Source organism: Oryx dammah, unplaced genomic scaffold (genome assembly GCF_014754425.2).
Source record: "Oryx dammah isolate SB20612 unplaced genomic scaffold, SCBI_Odam_1.1 HiC_scaffold_29, whole genome shotgun sequence".
In the NCBI taxonomy this organism is placed as follows: Eukaryota; Metazoa; Chordata; class Mammalia; order Artiodactyla; family Bovidae; genus Oryx; species Oryx dammah.
Window position 1 is genome coordinate 12,431,635 of NW_024070213.1, and position 19,205 is coordinate 12,450,839.

Here is a 19,205-nt window from a genome sequence, read left to right on the forward strand (position 1 = left end):
TATACATTTCACGCAGCCTCTCACGCCCACACAGGCACAAGCTGGTGTCTAAAACCAGCTTTGGGAACAAACCAGAGGCGTTTCTGGCTCTAAGGTAAACAAGAGGAAGAAAATCTTTCCAAAAAAAGACTCATTCCTGGTAGCTTTATTTTAAAAACAGGGGAAATGCAACTCCTTGCATAAACAGAATTTAAAAGTACAACTTCTTCCTCCTCTCTTTCTAGCTAATCAAGGGAGAAAATGACAACCAAACTGTCAATACAAATGTATTGTTCACACACTTAGTAGAGTAAGGCTTATGCTTCGGGACTATTAGGTAAACGACAATTTTTTTAACTTGTAGGGGCAGAGGAAACTAAGGAAAGAGGAAATCCCTGAGCCTTAATCTTGGAAATAAGCTGGAGGCTCCCCGGCCTTGGTGACTGGGGACCATATTTGGCTCCACCAGCAGGAAGCCAGATGGTGTCTTCAGGCTGTTTCTCAATTTCCGGGATAAACCCACAGGATTTCTCTGCCAGGAGTAACACTCTTGCTAAAAGCAGGATGGGTGACCTCAGATAGCTCCTCTGGGGTATTGGAGCCACTGCGGTCAACGGTGCTGTCGCCACCGACTCAAAAGGCCACCTGTCAGCGTGCCACATGCCACTGCCAGGAGCATACACACACACACACACACACACACACACAGGTGTATGGACACGTATACTCCCCAGGGGCCGAGGCCAGCACAGCATCCCACATCAGACAGGCGGACAGCATGTCTGTCCCGCCACTGGGAAGTCTCTCCCACCCAGAGGAAACGGCAGAGACCAGACGGCAGGGCCTGGAGCCCACGCAGTCTGACCAGCGCCCGGCGGGTGAGAGCAGCAGGATGGAACCAGAAAGAGGGATCATCGACCCTCAGGTAAGTCCTCCTGGGACAGAGGGGAGAGGCGCCGGGGGCAGAGGGGGATGCTGGGGAGCAAGGGTGAACATTCTGGTACTGGATACTCTCCCCTTGCGCCGGTTTATCCCTTTTCTCCCCATCTCCCTGCCAGACTCTCCGCTGGTTCTGAAATGTGTGAGAAAGGGACTGTTTGAGTCCCTCTTGGGCTCCGCTTCCTCGTGTCAGTCAAAGTTAATTATGCTGCTTTTACCAGAAGACGATTGCACATCCCTCCCGGCGCTTTTCCCCAAACCCCACAGCTTCTGTGAGGGCTGCGGGCAGTTCCACTCCGGAGAAGAGGCAAGAGAGGAGTTTGGGTTTAGGGAGGGGGCAGCTGGCCAGCTCTGCGTAGCACAGGTTGGAAGAAGCTGGAGCTGTTCCCCCATCTCCAGATAAAGCTCTCAGGTGCGGGACAGAGCATCTCCTTCCAACAGTGTAAGATCAGGAGAAGGTGGATACCTGAGTCCCTTCCCAGGGGGGTGGGCATGGGGGGGCGTCAGCAAGTCCAGTCCAGCACCACGCAAGGAGGCAGAGGGGATCCCGATGAGGAGGGTCAGGTCACTAGGACTTGTACTTTCTAACTCTGTCTACTGAACAGAGTTGGACCATAGAGGTTGGATGAGGACTTTTCAGAGTCCAACAACTGAAGGATGGAGGAGTCTGGAGATCAGGAATTTGTGATCATGGGATCCGTTCTTTGAGCAAAATCTTAAGCAGCACCCCAGTACGTGCTTCACATTGAAGCAGAGCTGTAGTGTGTGTCGGGCTGGGTTGGGGGGCCTCTGCCTTGGTTCCTCCACTCCTGGGACAAAACCGGGGAGGTCCTAGAATTGCCTGGAAAACTGTGTCCAAACCGCTGATGCAGTTCAGCATCTCATCTCTGTGTCTTCTTCCTTGTCATCCATCCAGATGGGGTTCCATCTCGGGGGGGCTGCTCCCTCCGCCAGTAAGGCTCTTGTCCCCGACTGGTTCCCTAACACATTCAGGTCTCAGCTCAAATGTCACTGTGTTGGGGAGACCTTCCCTCCTCCCTCTCAGGACAAACCTCCCCTGATTTGTCCTTGCGTGTGCGTGTTTAGTTGCTCAGTTGTATCTGACTCTTTGTGACCCCGTGGACTACAGCCTGGAAGGCTCCTCTGTCCATAGGATTCTCCAGGCAGAATACTGGAGTGGTTGCCATTCCCTTCTCCAGGGGATCTTCTAGACGCAGGGATTGAACCGGGGTCTCCTTGCATTGCAGGCAGATTCTTTACCATCTAAGCCACCAGGGAAGCAGTTACACTGCCTGTTTATTGCTTATTCAACCTAATCACTCTCATTCGGACGTGAAGTCCAGGCCAGCAGGACCTCCTGTTTATTCTCTGCTGGATCCCTAGTGCCCAGGGCTGTACTGGGTACACAGCCTGTGCTCAGAAAATACCTGTTAAATAGTCTACAGCCATACAACTCTGAACACGCCGGATCTCATCTGATCTCAGCTAAGCAGGGTCGGGTCTGGTTAGTACTTGGATAGGAGAAAATACCTGTTAAATGAACCATGAGTTAGAGGGGATCAACTCTAAGGTCATAAAAGACTCAGGGCTCCAACCCAGGTCTCTGACCCAGGGGTGTACCCTCTTTGTACTTCATCTGGTTCTTGCCTCCACTGGATCCTAAATAGCTGAGGAAGCAGTATTGCTCATTTTAAGTCTCTGAAGAACAAATTTCTTATGTGCGACTGGGCTAAGCTATCCTAAATTACAGGCTAAGGACTCCGCATTTGGGAGAGAGGTTCAGAAAGAAAGAGGCAGATAGGGCTACGGGGGAGGCAGGGTCAGCTAGACCCTGACAAATGTCTTCACCTCTTGCAGGTGGTTGACACCAGGGTGCCCTTCTCTCCCTCTCTTAATACACTCTTTTATTCTGGAATCTTAGTCACAACTTCCCTTTGGTCATCTTTGTTTATTTGGTTGGTCAGAAGGCTATCCATTAGTTTCCACAAATTCCTGACCAGCTTCTGGGTCACATTAAGTCTTGGATCTTTTAGGAAAGTGCAGTCATCTGAGGTGGCAGGCAGTGGTTAAGGACAGGTGGGGCCTCTGCCAACTGGTGGCAAGATTCCACTCTTTCCTCCCGTACGGATACTGCATGGGATCTAGAGGAGCAATGTGTATAAAGACCACGGCATGCCATGTACTGAGTAAACAGTTCTTTCTCTGTCTGAGGATGGTTTTCCAGGGGTAGTTAAGCTCTGTTGACTGTAGATCAGCACCTTATCCATTCATCCAACTTGTGTCTTCTGATCAATGGACATATACGTGCACTCCAAGCTTTCAAGGTATGGAAAATTCCTCTTATTTCATGAGGTCAGTATAGCGGGTTCAATTTCTCCATGAGCTAAATGTTGCTCCAAGACTAATTCTTAAATGTGTAGATGTGTTATTTATTCCAAGAAGGACAGATAGAATGTGAATGACTTACTGTTCTCCAGCCTGATCACGCCAGTCCAAATTATGACGACAGAGTATTTAAACCAGGGTGACTTTTTTTTTTTACCATTTTATTTACTTTTCATTTTTAAAATATTTATTTACATATTTATTTGGCTGCATCGGATCTTAGTTGTGGCACTTGGGATCTTTCACTGCAGCACGTGGACTTTAGTAGTTGTGGTGTGTGGTATTAGTTGCCCCGTGGCATATGGGATCTTAGTTCCCCAACCAGGTATTGAACCTGCGTTCAAGGTGGATTCTTAACCATTGGACTACCAGGGAAGTTCCAGGGAAGCTTTTTTCTTCATATTTATTTATTATTTTTTTCTTAACATTTATTTTTGGCTGTGCTGGATGTGGGCTGCACGTTGCTGCACATGGGCTTTCTTGAGTTGCGGTGAGCAGGGGCTCTACTCTCTAGCTGCGGTGCTTGGGCTTCTCATTGTGGTGGCTTCTCTTGTTGTGGAGCACGGGCTACAGCGTGCAGGCTCAGTAGTTGTGGCGCGTGGGCTGAGCTGCTCTGAGGCTTCCTGGACCAGGGATCAAATCGGTATCCCTTGCATCGGAAGGTGGATTCTTAACCACTGCACCACAAGGGAAGCCCCAGGGCAACATCCTTGACCATATAAATGTTGCTCTCCCCTTTATAATCCTGACTTTAGAGGCTTCACTTATGTTAAGCACCTAGATTATGTTAAGCACCCTTATTGACCAATATCCCATCACCAAAACAAACCAAACCAAAAGAAGGAAAATATTTATTGAGCCTCAACACTCAAATAAAGCACCAAAGAAACCATGATATCTGACTTCGGAAAGCTTATGATTAAGTAAAGGAAATACACACAGTCAACTATAATATAAAGAAACTGTTTAGTTAAAACAGTTGTTTCCCAAAGATGTGGTCCAATTACCACCAGCTGGTAGTAAAAGTATTAGCAATGGCTGACAATTTTCTTTTGTCACGGTTTTCGTTACAGTTTTAGTGTGTGTTACAGACTATCAACTAATCCATCAAACCTGTGATTTCAAAATTTTTACTACTTAAGATGAGGCTAAAGCAAGTGGCATGATAACCTTTAAGGCAGACCTTGCGACTGATGTAGGCACACCCTGAATGCTTCAGTCATCCTCTTAACTGTTGAGAAGTGTGATGGCTCAGGTGATATGAATCAGGGGGTGTGTGACTGTGTGTTGCTGGTTTCTTTTCGCTAAAACTCAAAATCTTGAATAAAGTACAGCTGAAGTTTGGGAAATGCTGATTTAAAAATCATGAATTTAAGCATCTGCAATTAGCAATGCAGGTGCTTTCTGAGGCCAGGATGGTGAGCCTGAGATGGCTGCAGCGGGCCAGCTGTGAGGGAAAGGGTGACCGGGTCCTCAAGGCAGACTGCCACTACCCAGGCATCATAGGAACTGCCCCCTCCCAGGCTCTGGACTTGACTCGTTTTCCATCTTCCCCGGCTCCCAGAGTCTGGATGCATGTATGGCTGAAGACCAGCCCTTTCTTCCCTTTTTACCAGTGATACGTCCCCACCCAGAGTGTGGAGACCAAGATGTTCTCCCTTCTCCTTCCCAAACTGAGCTCTTCTCCAGCTTGCACATTCCCCTAAATGGATTCAGTCCTCAGCCCCCTTTTTTCCACCTGTGCTAGAGGTGGAAGGAGACAGGAGGATGATAGGAGACAGCCTCCTAACGTGAAAGTTGCTCAGTCGTGTCCAACTCTTTGTGACCCCATGGACTATACAGTCCATAGAGTTCTCCAGGCCAGAATACTGGAGCGGGTAGCCTTTCCCTTCTCCAGGGGATCTTCCCAACCCAGGGATCGCACCCAGGTCACCTGCATCGTAGGCAGATTTTTTTACCAGCTGAGCCACAAAGGAAGCCCAAAATAAAATTTGACACTTCTGTTAATAGATATCATGGACGTTGAGGTTTGACAGAAAACAATAAAATTCTGTAAAGCAATTATCCTTCAATTAAAAAATAAATAAATTTTAAAAAAGATATCATGGAATTTTTTTTCAGTGTTTGGGAAGAATATTTTAACAAATACCAGCCTGAATGTGAGAGGGGTTTGGAGGGGAATGGATACGTGTACATGTAAGGCTAAGGCCCTTTTCTGTCCACCTGAAACTATCACAACATTGTTAATCAGCTATTCTCCAGTATGGGACTTCTCAGGTGGCACTTGAGTGATAAAGAACCCGCCTGCCAATGCAAGAGATGCAGGAGACGTGGGTTCAGTCCCTGGGTGGGGAAGATCCCCTGGAGGAGGGTATGGCCACCTACGCCAGCATTCTGGCCAGGAGAATCCCATGGACGGAGGAGTCTGGTGGGCTACAGTCCAAAGAGTCGCAAAGAGTCGGACACAAATAAAGTGACTTAACACGCATGCACTCCAATATAAAATAAAAAATTTAAAGGAAGAATAGCAAAATGGTAACTATATTTTAAGTCAAAAAATTAATTTATAGAGAATGTTTATATATAACTACATAAACATTTATCCCAATTGCCTTTAAAAAAATCATATAGGATAAATATGTACAGGAAAACTATTCACAAGAAATATACCAAAATGTTAATACTGGCTACTTCTGGCTTATAAATACTTATTTTATTCTCTTGCTTTTATTTTTACTTTTTATTTCCTTTACACATTTTCTTCTAACCCATATATTATATTTAGAGTAGGAAAAAAACCCTACAAGTTAAAAAAGAAAAATAAGAGAAGTAGCTGTGCCTACATGCAAATGAGATTTGTGAACATGAGCCACAGCAGATACATACATACATGTATATTTATTTCCCATCTCTGACTACCATGGAAATAAACAGCTGACTAACCTGTGTTAGTTGGTTTCTCCTTTGAAATGGTTGTTCCACTTTTTAAAATTTTTACGTAGTATTAATATCTCTACTCTAGCTTTTAATATATGAGAATGTTCTGAGAACAGACTTCAGAAATGTGAGGTCCAGGGACAGGCCTGCAGGCAGGTCCTTCAGAGGGACACTGTCAGACATAAACGGGGGGTGGGTATGGCTGCATCCCTGATGGAGTTACATCTCACGCCTGACGACCCCAGCAACACGTCCTGCTGTCATCCACAGAAGAAAGCAAAAATCACTGTATTACATAGAGAGATACAGAGGTGATAGCTAGACAGACAGATGACAGAAAGATCTGGGATGCCTTCTTGGAGCGGGCAGTCACTGGGTGGACTCGGAAGCATGAACAGGACTGAGCAGCAGAGAACATTCTAGCTCTGAGGATGGTGTGAACAAAGGCAGGACATCACGGGGCATCTTTGAGGAAGGACAAGTAGCCCAGTTTGTCTAGACTACATAGTGAATGGAGAAAAGACAGTGAGAAATAAGATTATAAAGGCGGGCTGGAACCAGACCATAATGGACCTTCAAGGCCATGTCACCCTCCTCTGGGGTAAAATGACCAGTGCCTCTGGTGACGGATGATGTTCTGAGCTCTGCAGAAGCACCTGGGCTTTCAGATAGAAGCCCTGGAGAGGGGTCGGCCAGGATGAAGAACGTGGCCATGCCTCCTAAGACCTAACTTCCTCCCAGAGCCAAGTTTGAAATGGCTACCTGCATTGAAATAGGGCAGACCTAGCAGACCCAACAGAATGAAGGCCTTGTTTATAGAGGAAAAAACTGAGGTCCAGAGACACATGATATTCAGCTGGACCTTAGAATCCTCACACACACCATCTGTCCACGTCAGCCACCACACTGAGCCAAGTATCCGATGGACAGCAGACAACGCTTCAGTAAATACGGTGTCTGCTGACTAACCACATACTCAATTTGCAGGCACAGTGAAAGGGTCCTTCAAATACACCAACCAAATAATCCTCCCACCCACCTCCCACCCACCCATCAACCATGACTCTGCCTTTAACAGGGAACAATCTGAAGCTCAGGGAGGCCAAAGGCATCAAGGCAGGAGGGTGGCAGGGCCAGAGCTCAAACCCAGGTTTTCTTTCTGCCCTGCTCTGGCTCGGTGGTTTTCAGATGTGGTCCTGGGGCAGCCGCCTCTGGTCACTTGGAAGCTTGTTAGAAATGCAAATTCTCAGTCCCCCCTCCAGACCGGCTGGTCAAAGCTATGGTTTTTCCAGTGGTCATGTATGGATGTGAGAGCTGGACCATAAAGGAGGCTGAGCTCCTTCAAACTGTGGTGCTGGAGAAGACTCTTGAGAGTCTCTTGGACTGCAAGGAGATCAAATCAGTCAATCCTAAAGGAAATCAACCCTGAATATACATTGGAAGGACTGATGCTGAAGCTGAAGCTCCAAAACTTTGGCCACCTGATGCGAAGAATTGACTCTGGAAAAGATCCTGATGCTGGGAAAGAGTGAAGGCAGGAGAAGAGGGCAACAGAGGACAAGATGGTTGGATGGCATCACCAACTTAACGGACATGAGTTTGAGCAAACTCCAGGAGATAGTGGAGGACAGAGGAGCCTGACCTGCTGCAGTCCAGAGGGTCACAAAGAGTAGGGACAAGACTAAGCAACTGAACATCTCCATATTTACAAGATCAGAAGCCCTGGACATGAGGCCCAGCAATCTGTATCCTAGTACATTCCCTGCTGATTCTGATGGATATTAAGTTTCAGAGCCACTGCTTTCAGACATGATTGATGCTGGGGCACAGAGGGGTGGGGGTCGTGTGGGGAGATGGCATAGAGGCTCCAAGGCTGGCCTCCTTTCCCCGAGGTACTCCTAGATCCATGAGCCCAGGGGAAGCACGCACACCTGACCTGCAGGAAGCAGCCCGCCCATGGGGGCAAGGCCAGAGCCCAGGCTGGAGCGGATGCCAGGGAGGGGCGCTGTCAGTCGCCTTCTGAACCTTCTGAGAGCACAAAGGCCTCAGCCCCTGAGTCCAACCTTCTTGTTTTGAGGTGGACACCACAGCACTGTCACCGCTGCTGCCTGCCTGCCACACACCTGGGGGATTTACACCCACTCTGATGAGAGATGCATCGGGGTACTGCAGCCCGGGAGAGAGGTGTCAGGCAGGCCCACCCCCCTGGGGAGATTAAGCATGATGAGTACACTGTGAAGACAGATGTCTCTCTTCTGTCACCCAGCCCTGCCTCTCACACCAGGAGGGCAACTCTGGGCAAGAGTGGGGACTTCCCCCTGGGCACTCCGCACAGCCCTGAGCGGGGGGCGCATGCTTTCTCTTGGGGTGGGGGAAAAATAGCCCAGGGTCTTGGGAAACAGGAGGAGGAAGGGCAGCCAGATGAGGTCATGCAACGTGGAGTGTCTCTGCAGAAGGGCTGCAGTGTCCCGGACAGCCAGCCTCAGAGCTGGGAGCTTGCCAGGCCCCACGCCAGGAAAATGGAAAACCCGTGGGCCTGGCCGAGGTGAACTCCCTGTTTCCACAGCCCCCATCCAGGAACCGGGGGAGTTCCCCGCCCCAGGTGCGGGGTCAGGCTTCGGTCTTTGTTCTGTGTGCTTGCCTGGGCACCAAGTCCAGGGACCCGAAGACTGCCCGGACACAGGTTCTCAGTCCTCCTCTGCACTTAACTAGCTAGTCTCATTCACACAACTGGGAACTTTCTCCTTCAGCTGCAGTTTCCTAGAAATGTGGCCGCCCTGTGTTATGATTCAGACAGGGCTCAGTCCCTAGGGGTGCCAGGGCAGGGCGGGGCTGGCAGCGCTGGACCTTCAGGCCACGCCCTGTCTCTGCCTCTCTAGTTTTCACAGAAATCCACACAATTGAATGCTCATCCACACCCCTTGCTGTGAACGGTTTTCAACAGGGTGAGGGCTGGGAGTGGGGAACAGAGATCTTGCTAAACCCATGATCGCTCTGTTGCCACAACAGTCTCTGTGAACCGGAATCTGGCAGCAACTCCAGGCAATCACTGGCCAGCCAGCCAGTGCCCTCCCAGTCCCATGGGTCTCCAGGAGCTATGGGGCTCAAGGAGCAGAAGCTTTGGACTCTGTGAAAGCTGAGCTTTCTCCTCTCCAGAATCTGGCAGTTAGTGGGGGCAGCTTGAAGAGGAGGTGGGGGTTGGGGGGTGGGAAGGAGAGCAGAGGGTGGACAAGCTTCAGTTCAATAGTGTCCACTGGTGTCCCCAGACTCCAGGAGTCCAGGATTGCCCATGCTGTCCCCACAGGCATTTCACAGTAATAGCAGCCTGCAGGAGACCAACCTTGTGAGGGACAGAGGGAAAGAGAGGCCGAGGGATGGAGAGACAGGGCAGAGGGGAGCCCTGTTGCTGCCTTTTCCATCCTCCACAGGAGGGACCTGCAGTATTTTTCCTCCTCCTGTAAAGAGTCAGCACCCTCCCCCGCCACCCCAATGTGACCTACTTATCTACTCCCTTTACAGGGAGGGACCCTGGACAGCATCCCAGTCCAGGGCAGGGCTGTCTGAGCCTCAAAAAGACGAGTTCTCTAATAAGGGAAACCCAGACGCTGTAAGGGGGCCTCCCTGGTGGCTCAAATGGTAACGAATCTGCCTGCAATGTGGGAGACGTCGGTTCGATCCCTGGGTCGGGAAGATCCCCTGGAGAAGGGAATGCCAATCCACTCCAGTATTCTTGTCTGGGAAATACCGTGGACAGAGGAGCCTGGAGGGCTACAGTGCACAGGGTCACAAAAGAGTTGGACACGACTGAGCAATGAATACTAGACCTGTAAGGTGGTAGGGAGGTCAGGCAAGGCTGGTAAGAAGGAGGATGGAGGCTGGTGGCTCCCAAGGACAGTGCTCATCTGGGCTGCTGGCCATCAGGCCCAAGTCATAGCGACCTGAGTCAGGACAACAGCGACCCAGCAAGGAATTTGAGGCTCAAAGAAGCTAAATCATTTATGCAAAGTTACACAGCCAGGAGCAGAGCTGAGGTTCACATTCCTGACTATCCGCTCCAGACATGTGCTCTCAAATCCCACCCCAACCCCCACCAGAATATCACTGGCCTTAATGAGAAAGGGTTTGGCAAAACCCATGTCCCCAAATCTTAAGTAAATTTAGAATGCTGAGTCAGACTGGGGCTGGAGGAATCAAAGACTAATTGGCTTGTATAATGCTGTGGCTTTATCCTCTTGCCTTCTGGAGGCTGTAAGTGGCTATCTGCTCTCAAGCCACCGGTCCTCCAGCCTGGCCCCCCTCCAGCCCTTTCTTCTCACTGCAGCCACAGAGAACTGTCCTGCTTCTAGCCGTGGTTCCCAGCTGCCCTCAGGATCTCATCCAGACCCAGTGAGGCCAGGGCCCGACCTATCCTCAGTAGGTCCTAGGCCAGGGGGAGGCAGCCCTATCCTGTTTTTTTTTTTTATCAAATGTACCAAAATATACCCATACCACTCACTAAATACAAATGCTTTCATGTAAAAAAAATTTTGAAAGGCTTTTTAATCATTTGAACCTTGAAAAATTAATTTAAATACTTGGTTTTCAGACACAGGTGCTAAGACATTTTTTTCAGGCCTCAAATATTTGGGGTATTTGGAAAGTGCATAAGTACTACGTGTACATGTTGGTCACCTCTGACTGCAACTCGAAGGACTGTAACCTGCCAGGCTCCTCCGTCCATGGGCTTCTCCAGGCAAGAATACTGGAGTGGGTTGCCATTCCCTTCTCGAGGGGATCTTCCTGACCCAGAGATAGAACCCTCATCTCCTTTGGCTCCTACATCAGCAGGCTAGTATTGTGCACGTGGTGCCTAAGGGGTGAAGGAGCCATCTGTGCAGCGCTGGGGCCACCCCCACCCCCCACCCCCACACACCAGGCCTTTGTAAAGACTGTTTCCTCTGCTTTTGCTTTTTCCTTCTATAATTGTAAATGCTCACACCATTGTCCCCTCCCACACTGTTCTGTAGTTTATTTATTTTGACCCAAGTTCACAGATACTTAACCTCTCAGTTTCCTTGTGTGTAAAACAGGAATTATAGTGACAACCACTTTGTGGGGCTTTTAAGAGGACAAGTTCATACATAAAATGAGATTCATGAACCATCACCTGGAAGCATGTTAGAAATCTCAGGCCCCACCCCGACGGACTGAATCAGAACAAGATCCCCCTGAGATTCAAATGCCGTTTCAGTATGTGGAGCCCTGTGCTAAAGCACTGACCACAAAGCCTGTTACATGATAAAAACTCAGTGACAACTGTGTTGATCACTATCATCATGACTACTAAAGGTCAAGCTTTTTCGGTTGTCTCCAGTTTCCCTCTTTGACTTACTTTTCAAACTCTAGTTCAGTGGTTCTCAAATGGAGTTCCTGGGGAACAGTGGCCTCCCTGGCGCATCCCAGCTGAATGCTGAGGCTGTCATCAAGAGGTGCTTCCTGCTCTCAGGCAGCTTGCTTCCATCTGCAGGAGACACAAGCATAGAGGCAGCTGCAGCAGGGCAGCTGCCGGGGTGAAAAGGGCTGCCAAGGTGCTCGAGGAGGCAGCTGATCCAGGCGTGGGCTGGTGGGGGTTGGGGGAAGAGTCAAGGAAAGTTCTATTTAATATAAGAGCTGAAAGATGAGCTAGTAACTCAGGATTCTCCCCAAAAGTGGCAATGTGGTCCACACTTAAACAGTGAACTGACTGCTCCCACAGTGTGAGAGGGGCTTTAAAGACTCTTAACTTTGTTCCAAGGAGCAAAGCCCTAGTGTGTGTGTGTGTGTGTGTGTGTACGTGCACACGCACGTGCGCTCAGTCATGTCCAACTCTTTTCCAATCCCATGGACTATAGTGCATCAGATTCCTCTGTCCATTAGATTTTCCAAGCAAGAATACTGGAGTGGGTTGTCATTTCCTTCTCCAGGGGATCTTCCCAACCCAGAGACCAAAGATGCATCTCCCGCTTGGCAGGTGGATTCTTTATCACTGCTCCACCTCAGAAGCGGGTGAGACATATTATGTGGATCTAGACCCACTGGCTTTGCAGTTTCCTCCCTCATGCAAACAAGGGAGCCCTGAGGGTTTGAGTCTGAACCCTCTATGTAGTGTGCCAGTATGGAGCCCAGTTACTTAGAATTAATTCTGGCTTCTTTGCAAACCAACCTTCAATAGTAGCAGAACTGTTGTTCTGGGCACCTGGGGTTCCTCAACTGCAGGACAAAAACAATGATCCACCCCTACAGGATACCTGTAGGGATAAAGTGGGAGGTCCCTTCCCAAGCCACACAGCAAGACAGAGGCAAGTCTGTCTTGAGTAGCAGAGTTCGGCTCTTAAGTAGCAGCATCTGGGCCCGCGCGGGCTGGACTTCAGGGGTACAAGCATTTCTTCCGACGTGTACTTGCAAAGACCACCCCAGTCCAGGCTGCGGGGCTGAGAGGCTGCAACAGCCAGTCAGCGAGCAAGATGAGGGGCGGTCAGCTGGGGCCAGCGAGGGTCTCGGGTAGCTGGCTGGTTCTGGAGAGGAGAATGGGCGCTGCTTCCCGTGCCTGACAGTCCCTAACGGATACTCTGAGGGCTCCAGAGCAGACTCGGCCCAGTGCGGACTCTGGCAGAGGCCCCGTGGAAAGAGGAATATTCCTTACACAGACCGGACCGCTTGCTTTACAAGCAATGCTCTACAGAGGGCCTTTCCCGCCCCACGCGCCACCAGAGGCCAGCGCGCAGGGCCAGATTGGCTGAGAGGAGTAGAGCCGCCGCCGATTGGCTGAGAGGAGGCCGGGCCGCCGCCGATTGGCTGAGAGGAGTCCGGGGGACCACTCTACGGGCCCAGCAGCACGACCGCGAGGTCAGCTGACTCGGTAGGGCTTCGGGAGGAAGCCGCGGTGCGGCGCTGGGCGGGCGGTGGGTTTGGCCTTGAGCTTTTGTTACGTGGCTTTATCGCTTCCTTCCCCCGCTGAAGGCCTAGGCCAATCCTCACCCTTTTCTGGAGCAAAACACCCCCTCCCCACTCGGCGGCTCCAGCCCGATGGTAGAGGGCCTCTTCCCTGGGGGCTGGCGGACGCGCTGACCGTGGAACCGCCGGGGCTATTTCGGTTCCTTCTCCGCCCCGCGGCCTTGGCTTCCTGCTGAGTTTCCCTACGCTTCCCTTAGCTCACCAGTGACCACAGACGCCGCTTTCAGAGAACTTGCTTTATGTCAAACAGACCATTTGCGTCTTGTTTGCGTCTTTTTTTTTTTTTTTTGGCCTGATTTTTTAGGGCAACGGTGCGGATATCCTTACCCATCCCCCCTCCCCCCATTACAGGTGAGAAAACATGCAGTTCAGAGAACTTACTTTGCTGAATGTCACAGCTCGGAAGTGGTTCAGCTGGGGTTCACCTCCTTGGCTGGCTGGCTGGCTGGCTGGCTGGCTGCAGCACTGTGCACTTTCCCCTGCACTGCACTCCCTCTCGGTAAGGCCAAGCCAGGACACTGCTGAAGAATGGTTGTGGTCTGCCCGATTCTACCCTCAAGTCACACTGTCTTCAGAGACATTTGCGGGGGTGGGGTGGGGTGGGCAGGCTAGGAAATAACCTAGCTCTAGGGAATTGTTGGAAACGATTTCCCCTGGAGCCTGTTTTCTTCAGCGCAGGGATCTAATCAAAACGAGTGATCTGGAATTCTTTCCTGGCTTCTGTGAGGAGCATCCTGGCTTAAGGCACGTTCCTCATGCCCCTTCCTGCCCCCTGACCCAGCAGAGAAAGGTAAGGCCCCTCATGTGTCCAAGGCCTCTCCCACTGAAGCTCATCTGCAAATCAGGCATAAAGGTCGGGAACGAGAAAGCGAGGCTTGGGCACAATCGCCCTCCAGTGCTCAGAGTGCCTGAGAAAGACAGCCAGGTCCTAGGTCCTCTACTTGTCCCCTTGTAGTAGACACATCTCACATTCCCCTGGAGAAACCTCTTCCCAGTGGGAGGGCAGAATAGTGTGAGAAAGTAGCAGCTTTAAAAGTCAGATACACTGTACACCTGGAAGACAGGGTTTTTGTGTTTTGATGGGACATCTGTAAGGCCATGGCTGGTCTTTACTATTTAAAAATAGTAAAAGCAAATCGCCAAGTAATTCCACCTTGAAAACATAACTACGGAAGAGAGAAGCTAGACAAAGTGGATGCAAACAACTTATGCAGATCCCTTCTTAACTCTTGTCCAAGCTCCAGCCCTCCATCCAGCAGGGATGGGTGGCGGCATCTGCAACTTCAGAGCTACAGAGAGGGTGGGGCGGGGGGTGATTCTCCTACATGGAAGTAAAATGATATGAACAGGGTGTTCAGCAGCTAAAAATACCGTTAAAAGGCAAGGAGGAACAAAAAAGTTATCAGGCACCTGAGATGAACTGATGGCTGTAGTTGAAGGCCCTGGAGCCAGAGAGGGGTAGGTCTGAGCCCATAGCGCTGGGGCTCCAGGAGTACTATATTTAAATTAAAAAAAAAAAAAAACACTTTAACTTTTCTCAGGCTGGAAGCTAATCCCTACCCTTTTGTAAAGCTTCAGTTTCCACGTTTGTAAAAGGACTTTAGTTAAGATGGTTCCTAAGCTGCCACTTAGAGACTTCTGGAGACTCCTGATTGTGCAGCGCCCAGATATTTTCCTTAAATGATGCTCGCCTCCTCCATCTCAATAATGTGTGAATCATCTGACTGACTGCTCAGCTTCCCTGCCTTATGAGATCACCCCTGCCTGTTCCAATGCATTTGGCTGCCAGAGAGCAAACATTCCACGTGTGAGCTGGGGCTACATGTCGTTGTGATGATAGATCTGGCAAATTTGAGGCATTTGAGTTTAACGTGAAACAGCACAAAATGCAGTCTCCTGGGGGCCTGGGCCTGGTGCAAAGCCCCCTGATTCACTTGTAGGTGGTGTTGGTTGTCATGCATCGGGGCTTAGAGGAGCCCAGAACCATCCACCTACCTATCTACCATCCTCAAAAAGTTGTCCAGTCTACCCTCCGCTCCCATCGGGTAGGGTTCATTACACTCATAATCATCAGCCTGTCTGCTAAGCCGAGATTCTACTTAATAGAACCCTGGGTCTCTTCATTGCAGGATGATTCTTTATTGTCTGAGCCACCAGGGAAGCCCCTTTAGAATCCACAGTTGGGGCTAAAGTCGTCCTCACGGGGCACTTGCTAGAGAATCTGTGTACACCACACACGCAAACACAGTCAGGCTTCCCAGATAGCACTAGTGATGAAGAACCTGCCTGCCAACATTGGAGACGTAAGAGACTCGGGTTTGTTTCCTGGGTCAGGAAGATCCCCTGGAGAAGGAAACAGCAACCCACTCCAGTATTCTTGCTTGGGAAATCCCACGGATAGAGAAGCCTGGCGGGGTCCATGGGGTCACAAAGAGTCGGATGCGACTTAGCAACTAAACAACATACGCAATCGTGGTAGGTGGTCATGTTCTCTCAGTAACCACCCACAAACAGAAGGTAGCAGGAGCTCCAGAAGGTAGCAGGAGCTCCTTATAGGAACCTCACACCTTCAAATCCACAGATGAAACCACAGGTTAGGGTGGGAAACAGGATTCTTCTTTGCAGTTAATTGTCACACACTATTCTGAGTGCCATCACTGAGCATACGAAGGAGAAGGAAGGGAAAGGGTGCAGAAGGGGCACACGTTTTAACACGTTCAGCACAATGGTCAAGAAAGCAGGCTCTGGCTCTGGATGGCTTGGACTTGAATCCTGGGTCTTCCATTTCCCTGCTGTGCTGTCTAACCTACGGCACATTATTTAACCTCTCTGTGCCTCAGTTTCTTATAGGATTGTTATGGGGGTAAAATGAATTAATTCTGGTGAAACACTTAAGAAATGCCTGCCCCATGTAAGTGCTCTATGAGTGTGACCATTATCGTGACAAGTCCTCCGCTAACTACCTTACACATGTTATTTCTTTAATTAACAACAATTTCTTTTGAAAAGGAAAATCCAGGAAATAACTGTGTTCTACACTAGTTACAACAATGTCTGTGACTGGGGGTGTATGTGAGAAAGGAAATAAACAGATATTTGGACCAGCCCTTGTTTCTTCTGTTAGTCCTTTCTATAATATATAAAGTGTTTCTTTTTTTCAAATTTATTTTTATTTTTGGCTGCACTGGGTCTTTGTGGTTGTGCAAAGGCTTTTCCCCAGTTGTGGCAAGCGGAGGGCTGCTCTAGTTGTGGGGCAGGGGCTTCTCCTTACCGAAGGGGGCTTCTCCTGTTGCAGAGCGCAGGCTCTAGGACACGCAGGCACTTAGGCTTGGTCATGGTGATGCAGAGGTTTAGTTGCCCCTCAGCATGTGGGATCCTCCCAGGCCAGGGATTGAACCGGTGTCCCCTGTACTGCAAGGCAGATTCTCAACCACCAGACCAACCACCAGGGGAGCCCCCATAAAGGGTTTCATACAATGCCTGATTGCTTTTCTTTTTTCTTCTGACATCATAATATAAATCGGAAATCTTTCCATATCAGAATGTGTAGGACCATCTCATTCTTTTTAAGTGCTACACAGTATTACACGATATGGATATACAATAGATTATTTATCCATCCTCATATATTTATTGGGCACCTAATATTTACTGTGTCCATACGAGATGTGAGAGGAAGCATAGGTGGCAGAGTCACACAGAGCATGTTCCCCAAGAAGCTTGTGATTTTGTGGGGGAACTCAGGACTTGGGTGAAATAATCAGAGACCAGTACAAGAAGGCATGTAATAAAATATTCAACTGAATTTAAATTTTAAGTGTCCAGGCTCGTGATTTAATAGGAATAACAACAGATTGTAACGATGCAGCTGAGGGCCTGCCTCCTGGAAGCCTTGGCTGGGAGGGACAGAGAGGAAATTTACCCATTAGTTCTTCCAGCCTCACTGAAAGATTACTCAGGGCAGGAAGGACACGCCTGCACTCCCTTACAAGCTGCAACACAGCAGCACTGGTGTCCCAGCTGGAGGTGGAATGCAGCAGGCCTGGTGGCTCCTGCAGCTCGCAGGCATGGGCAGCCCTTTCCTGCCGATGTGCTTTCGGGGGCTGTCCTCCCCTCCACCTTCTGCTGGGGGCCTGTGCTGCTCTGCTTGAATCCCAGGGGGTGCAGACCCCTCCAGGCACAGCAAGTCTGTTCCAGGAGCCAGAACAAGAGGCCCTCCATCCTCTGTCTGGCCCTGCTTCCTGGGTCGTGAGAATAGCTGCCCCATAGGTCGGGTTGGGGACATTCTGTACGTAGGTACTCGGAAGCTTTTGCCAAGGTTGTATTTCTTTTACCCCACCCCTGAGCCCAAGTCACTACCTAAATCAGTCATACTTGGCTGCCTCAGAGAATTAGGGGGTGTCAAAGCCTACACTTGACATTCCTTCTGCAAGGCCCTACCCAGCAGCCTTTTAATTACCTTAGTGGCGGTAAATCTTTTAACCTCAGCCTTGACCACTTAACGCTTCCACACATGCCTCTGTGTTGACAAAGTCAATCGTCTATGAACAGAGAAATATTTATTAGGCACTTACTATGGATTTAGCTCTGTACAAAGCCTGGGGTTAGGGGTGTTGGGGGAGGGAGAGTTATAGGAAAAGCGAGAGGTGGTCATGCCATAGGGGCTTAAAACTTCAATGTGCAGAGAAGCACGGCGCAGTAGATCGACAAGTGACCAAAGTGGGTGGCGTGGACAGACTGCTGAGGGGGGCAGAGAAGCCACCCTGGCGGGGGTGGAGGGCCTCTCGCCAGTCGCTTTTGATGGGAGCTCTATTCTCACCTCCTAAAGAATCCACATCACGGGACTTTCCTGGTGGTCCAATGGCTAAGACTCCGAGCTCCTAATGCAGGAGGCTGGGGCTTGATCCCTGGGCAGGGAACCAGATCTGCATGCCCTGAGGAAGATGTGGCACAGCCAAATAACTAGGTGAATATTAAAAAGAAAGAAAGAGTCCATGGCAGTTCCTCCAGGGAGCGAGGTCAGTAAGACAGGATGGCCCAGTGTGGCAAACAGATCCACATTCTGCTCTCGGGGTCACAGAGAGTCAGCATTTCCCCCTCATTTGAATGACTATCCCACTTTTTCCTCTAACTTAATTTTCCAGTACAGGAAAGTGGAAAGACTTGTACAATAATATCATTAAACTCTTCACCTACATTCATCAACGCTGTCATAAGTACTTTATCTCCTTCCATAGATACACATTGCCTCCCTCAGTTGGAAATAAGCTGCAGATCCCATCCCTAAACACTTCACATAGATGGCTTTCATAAATATTCTCCTACACCTCGTGTCACGTTCGTTCTAAAGAAATTCAATATTGATACACAACTCATATTCATTTTTTCCTAATTATCCACACAATGACCTCTATTTGTAAATTAAAATGTAATCAAGGAAGGACTTCCCTGGTAGTCCAGTGGCTACAACTCTGGGCTCTCAATGTTGCTGGCCTAGGTTGGATCCCTGGTCAGGTAACTATTAATAGATCCCACATGCTGCAACAAAGATCAGGCGCAGCCACATAAGTAAATATTATATATATATGTATGTATATAAATATATAAAATCAAGGATTAGTCACTGCATTTGGGTGTCCTGTCTCTTACAACTCCTCCCATCTGTAACAGGACCCAATTCCCTTTTGTTTCCCTTTTATCATCTTGACATTTTTTAAGATTCTAGGTCAGTCACTCTGGTGAATGACCCACGGGTTGGATTTGTCTGATGGTTTCCTCATGATAGAATTTATATTCTTTTTCTTAAAATAGTGGTGGTTTAAACATCTGTACCACAAAATTTACCATTTTAACCATGCTGAAGTATCAGTTCAGTGGCATTAAATACATTCATAACAGGGCACAGCCATCAGCACCCTGTTTCCAGAATGCTTTCATCATCTCAAACAGAAATTCCATACCCATTCAACACTAACTCCCAGCTCCTGGCAACT

General features: G+C 49.2%; 1 protein-coding gene across 2 annotated transcripts in view; it reads left to right on the top strand.

The window, feature by feature from the left end:
• Window positions 1-529: 529 nt before the first annotated feature.
• The window catches only part of NINJ2 (ninjurin 2), an 82,224-nt gene continuing 63,548 nt past the window's right edge, over window positions 530-19,205 (top strand). The window contains exon 1 of one of the 2 annotated variants that reach the window (XM_040233698.1): window positions 530-904. In XM_040233698.1, the coding sequence (XP_040089632.1) occupies window positions 758-904 (147 nt within the window). In that variant the 5' untranslated portion in view covers window positions 530-757. The remainder of the gene's footprint in view (window positions 905-19,205) is intronic. The other variant, XR_005719756.1, reaches the window with a different exon arrangement.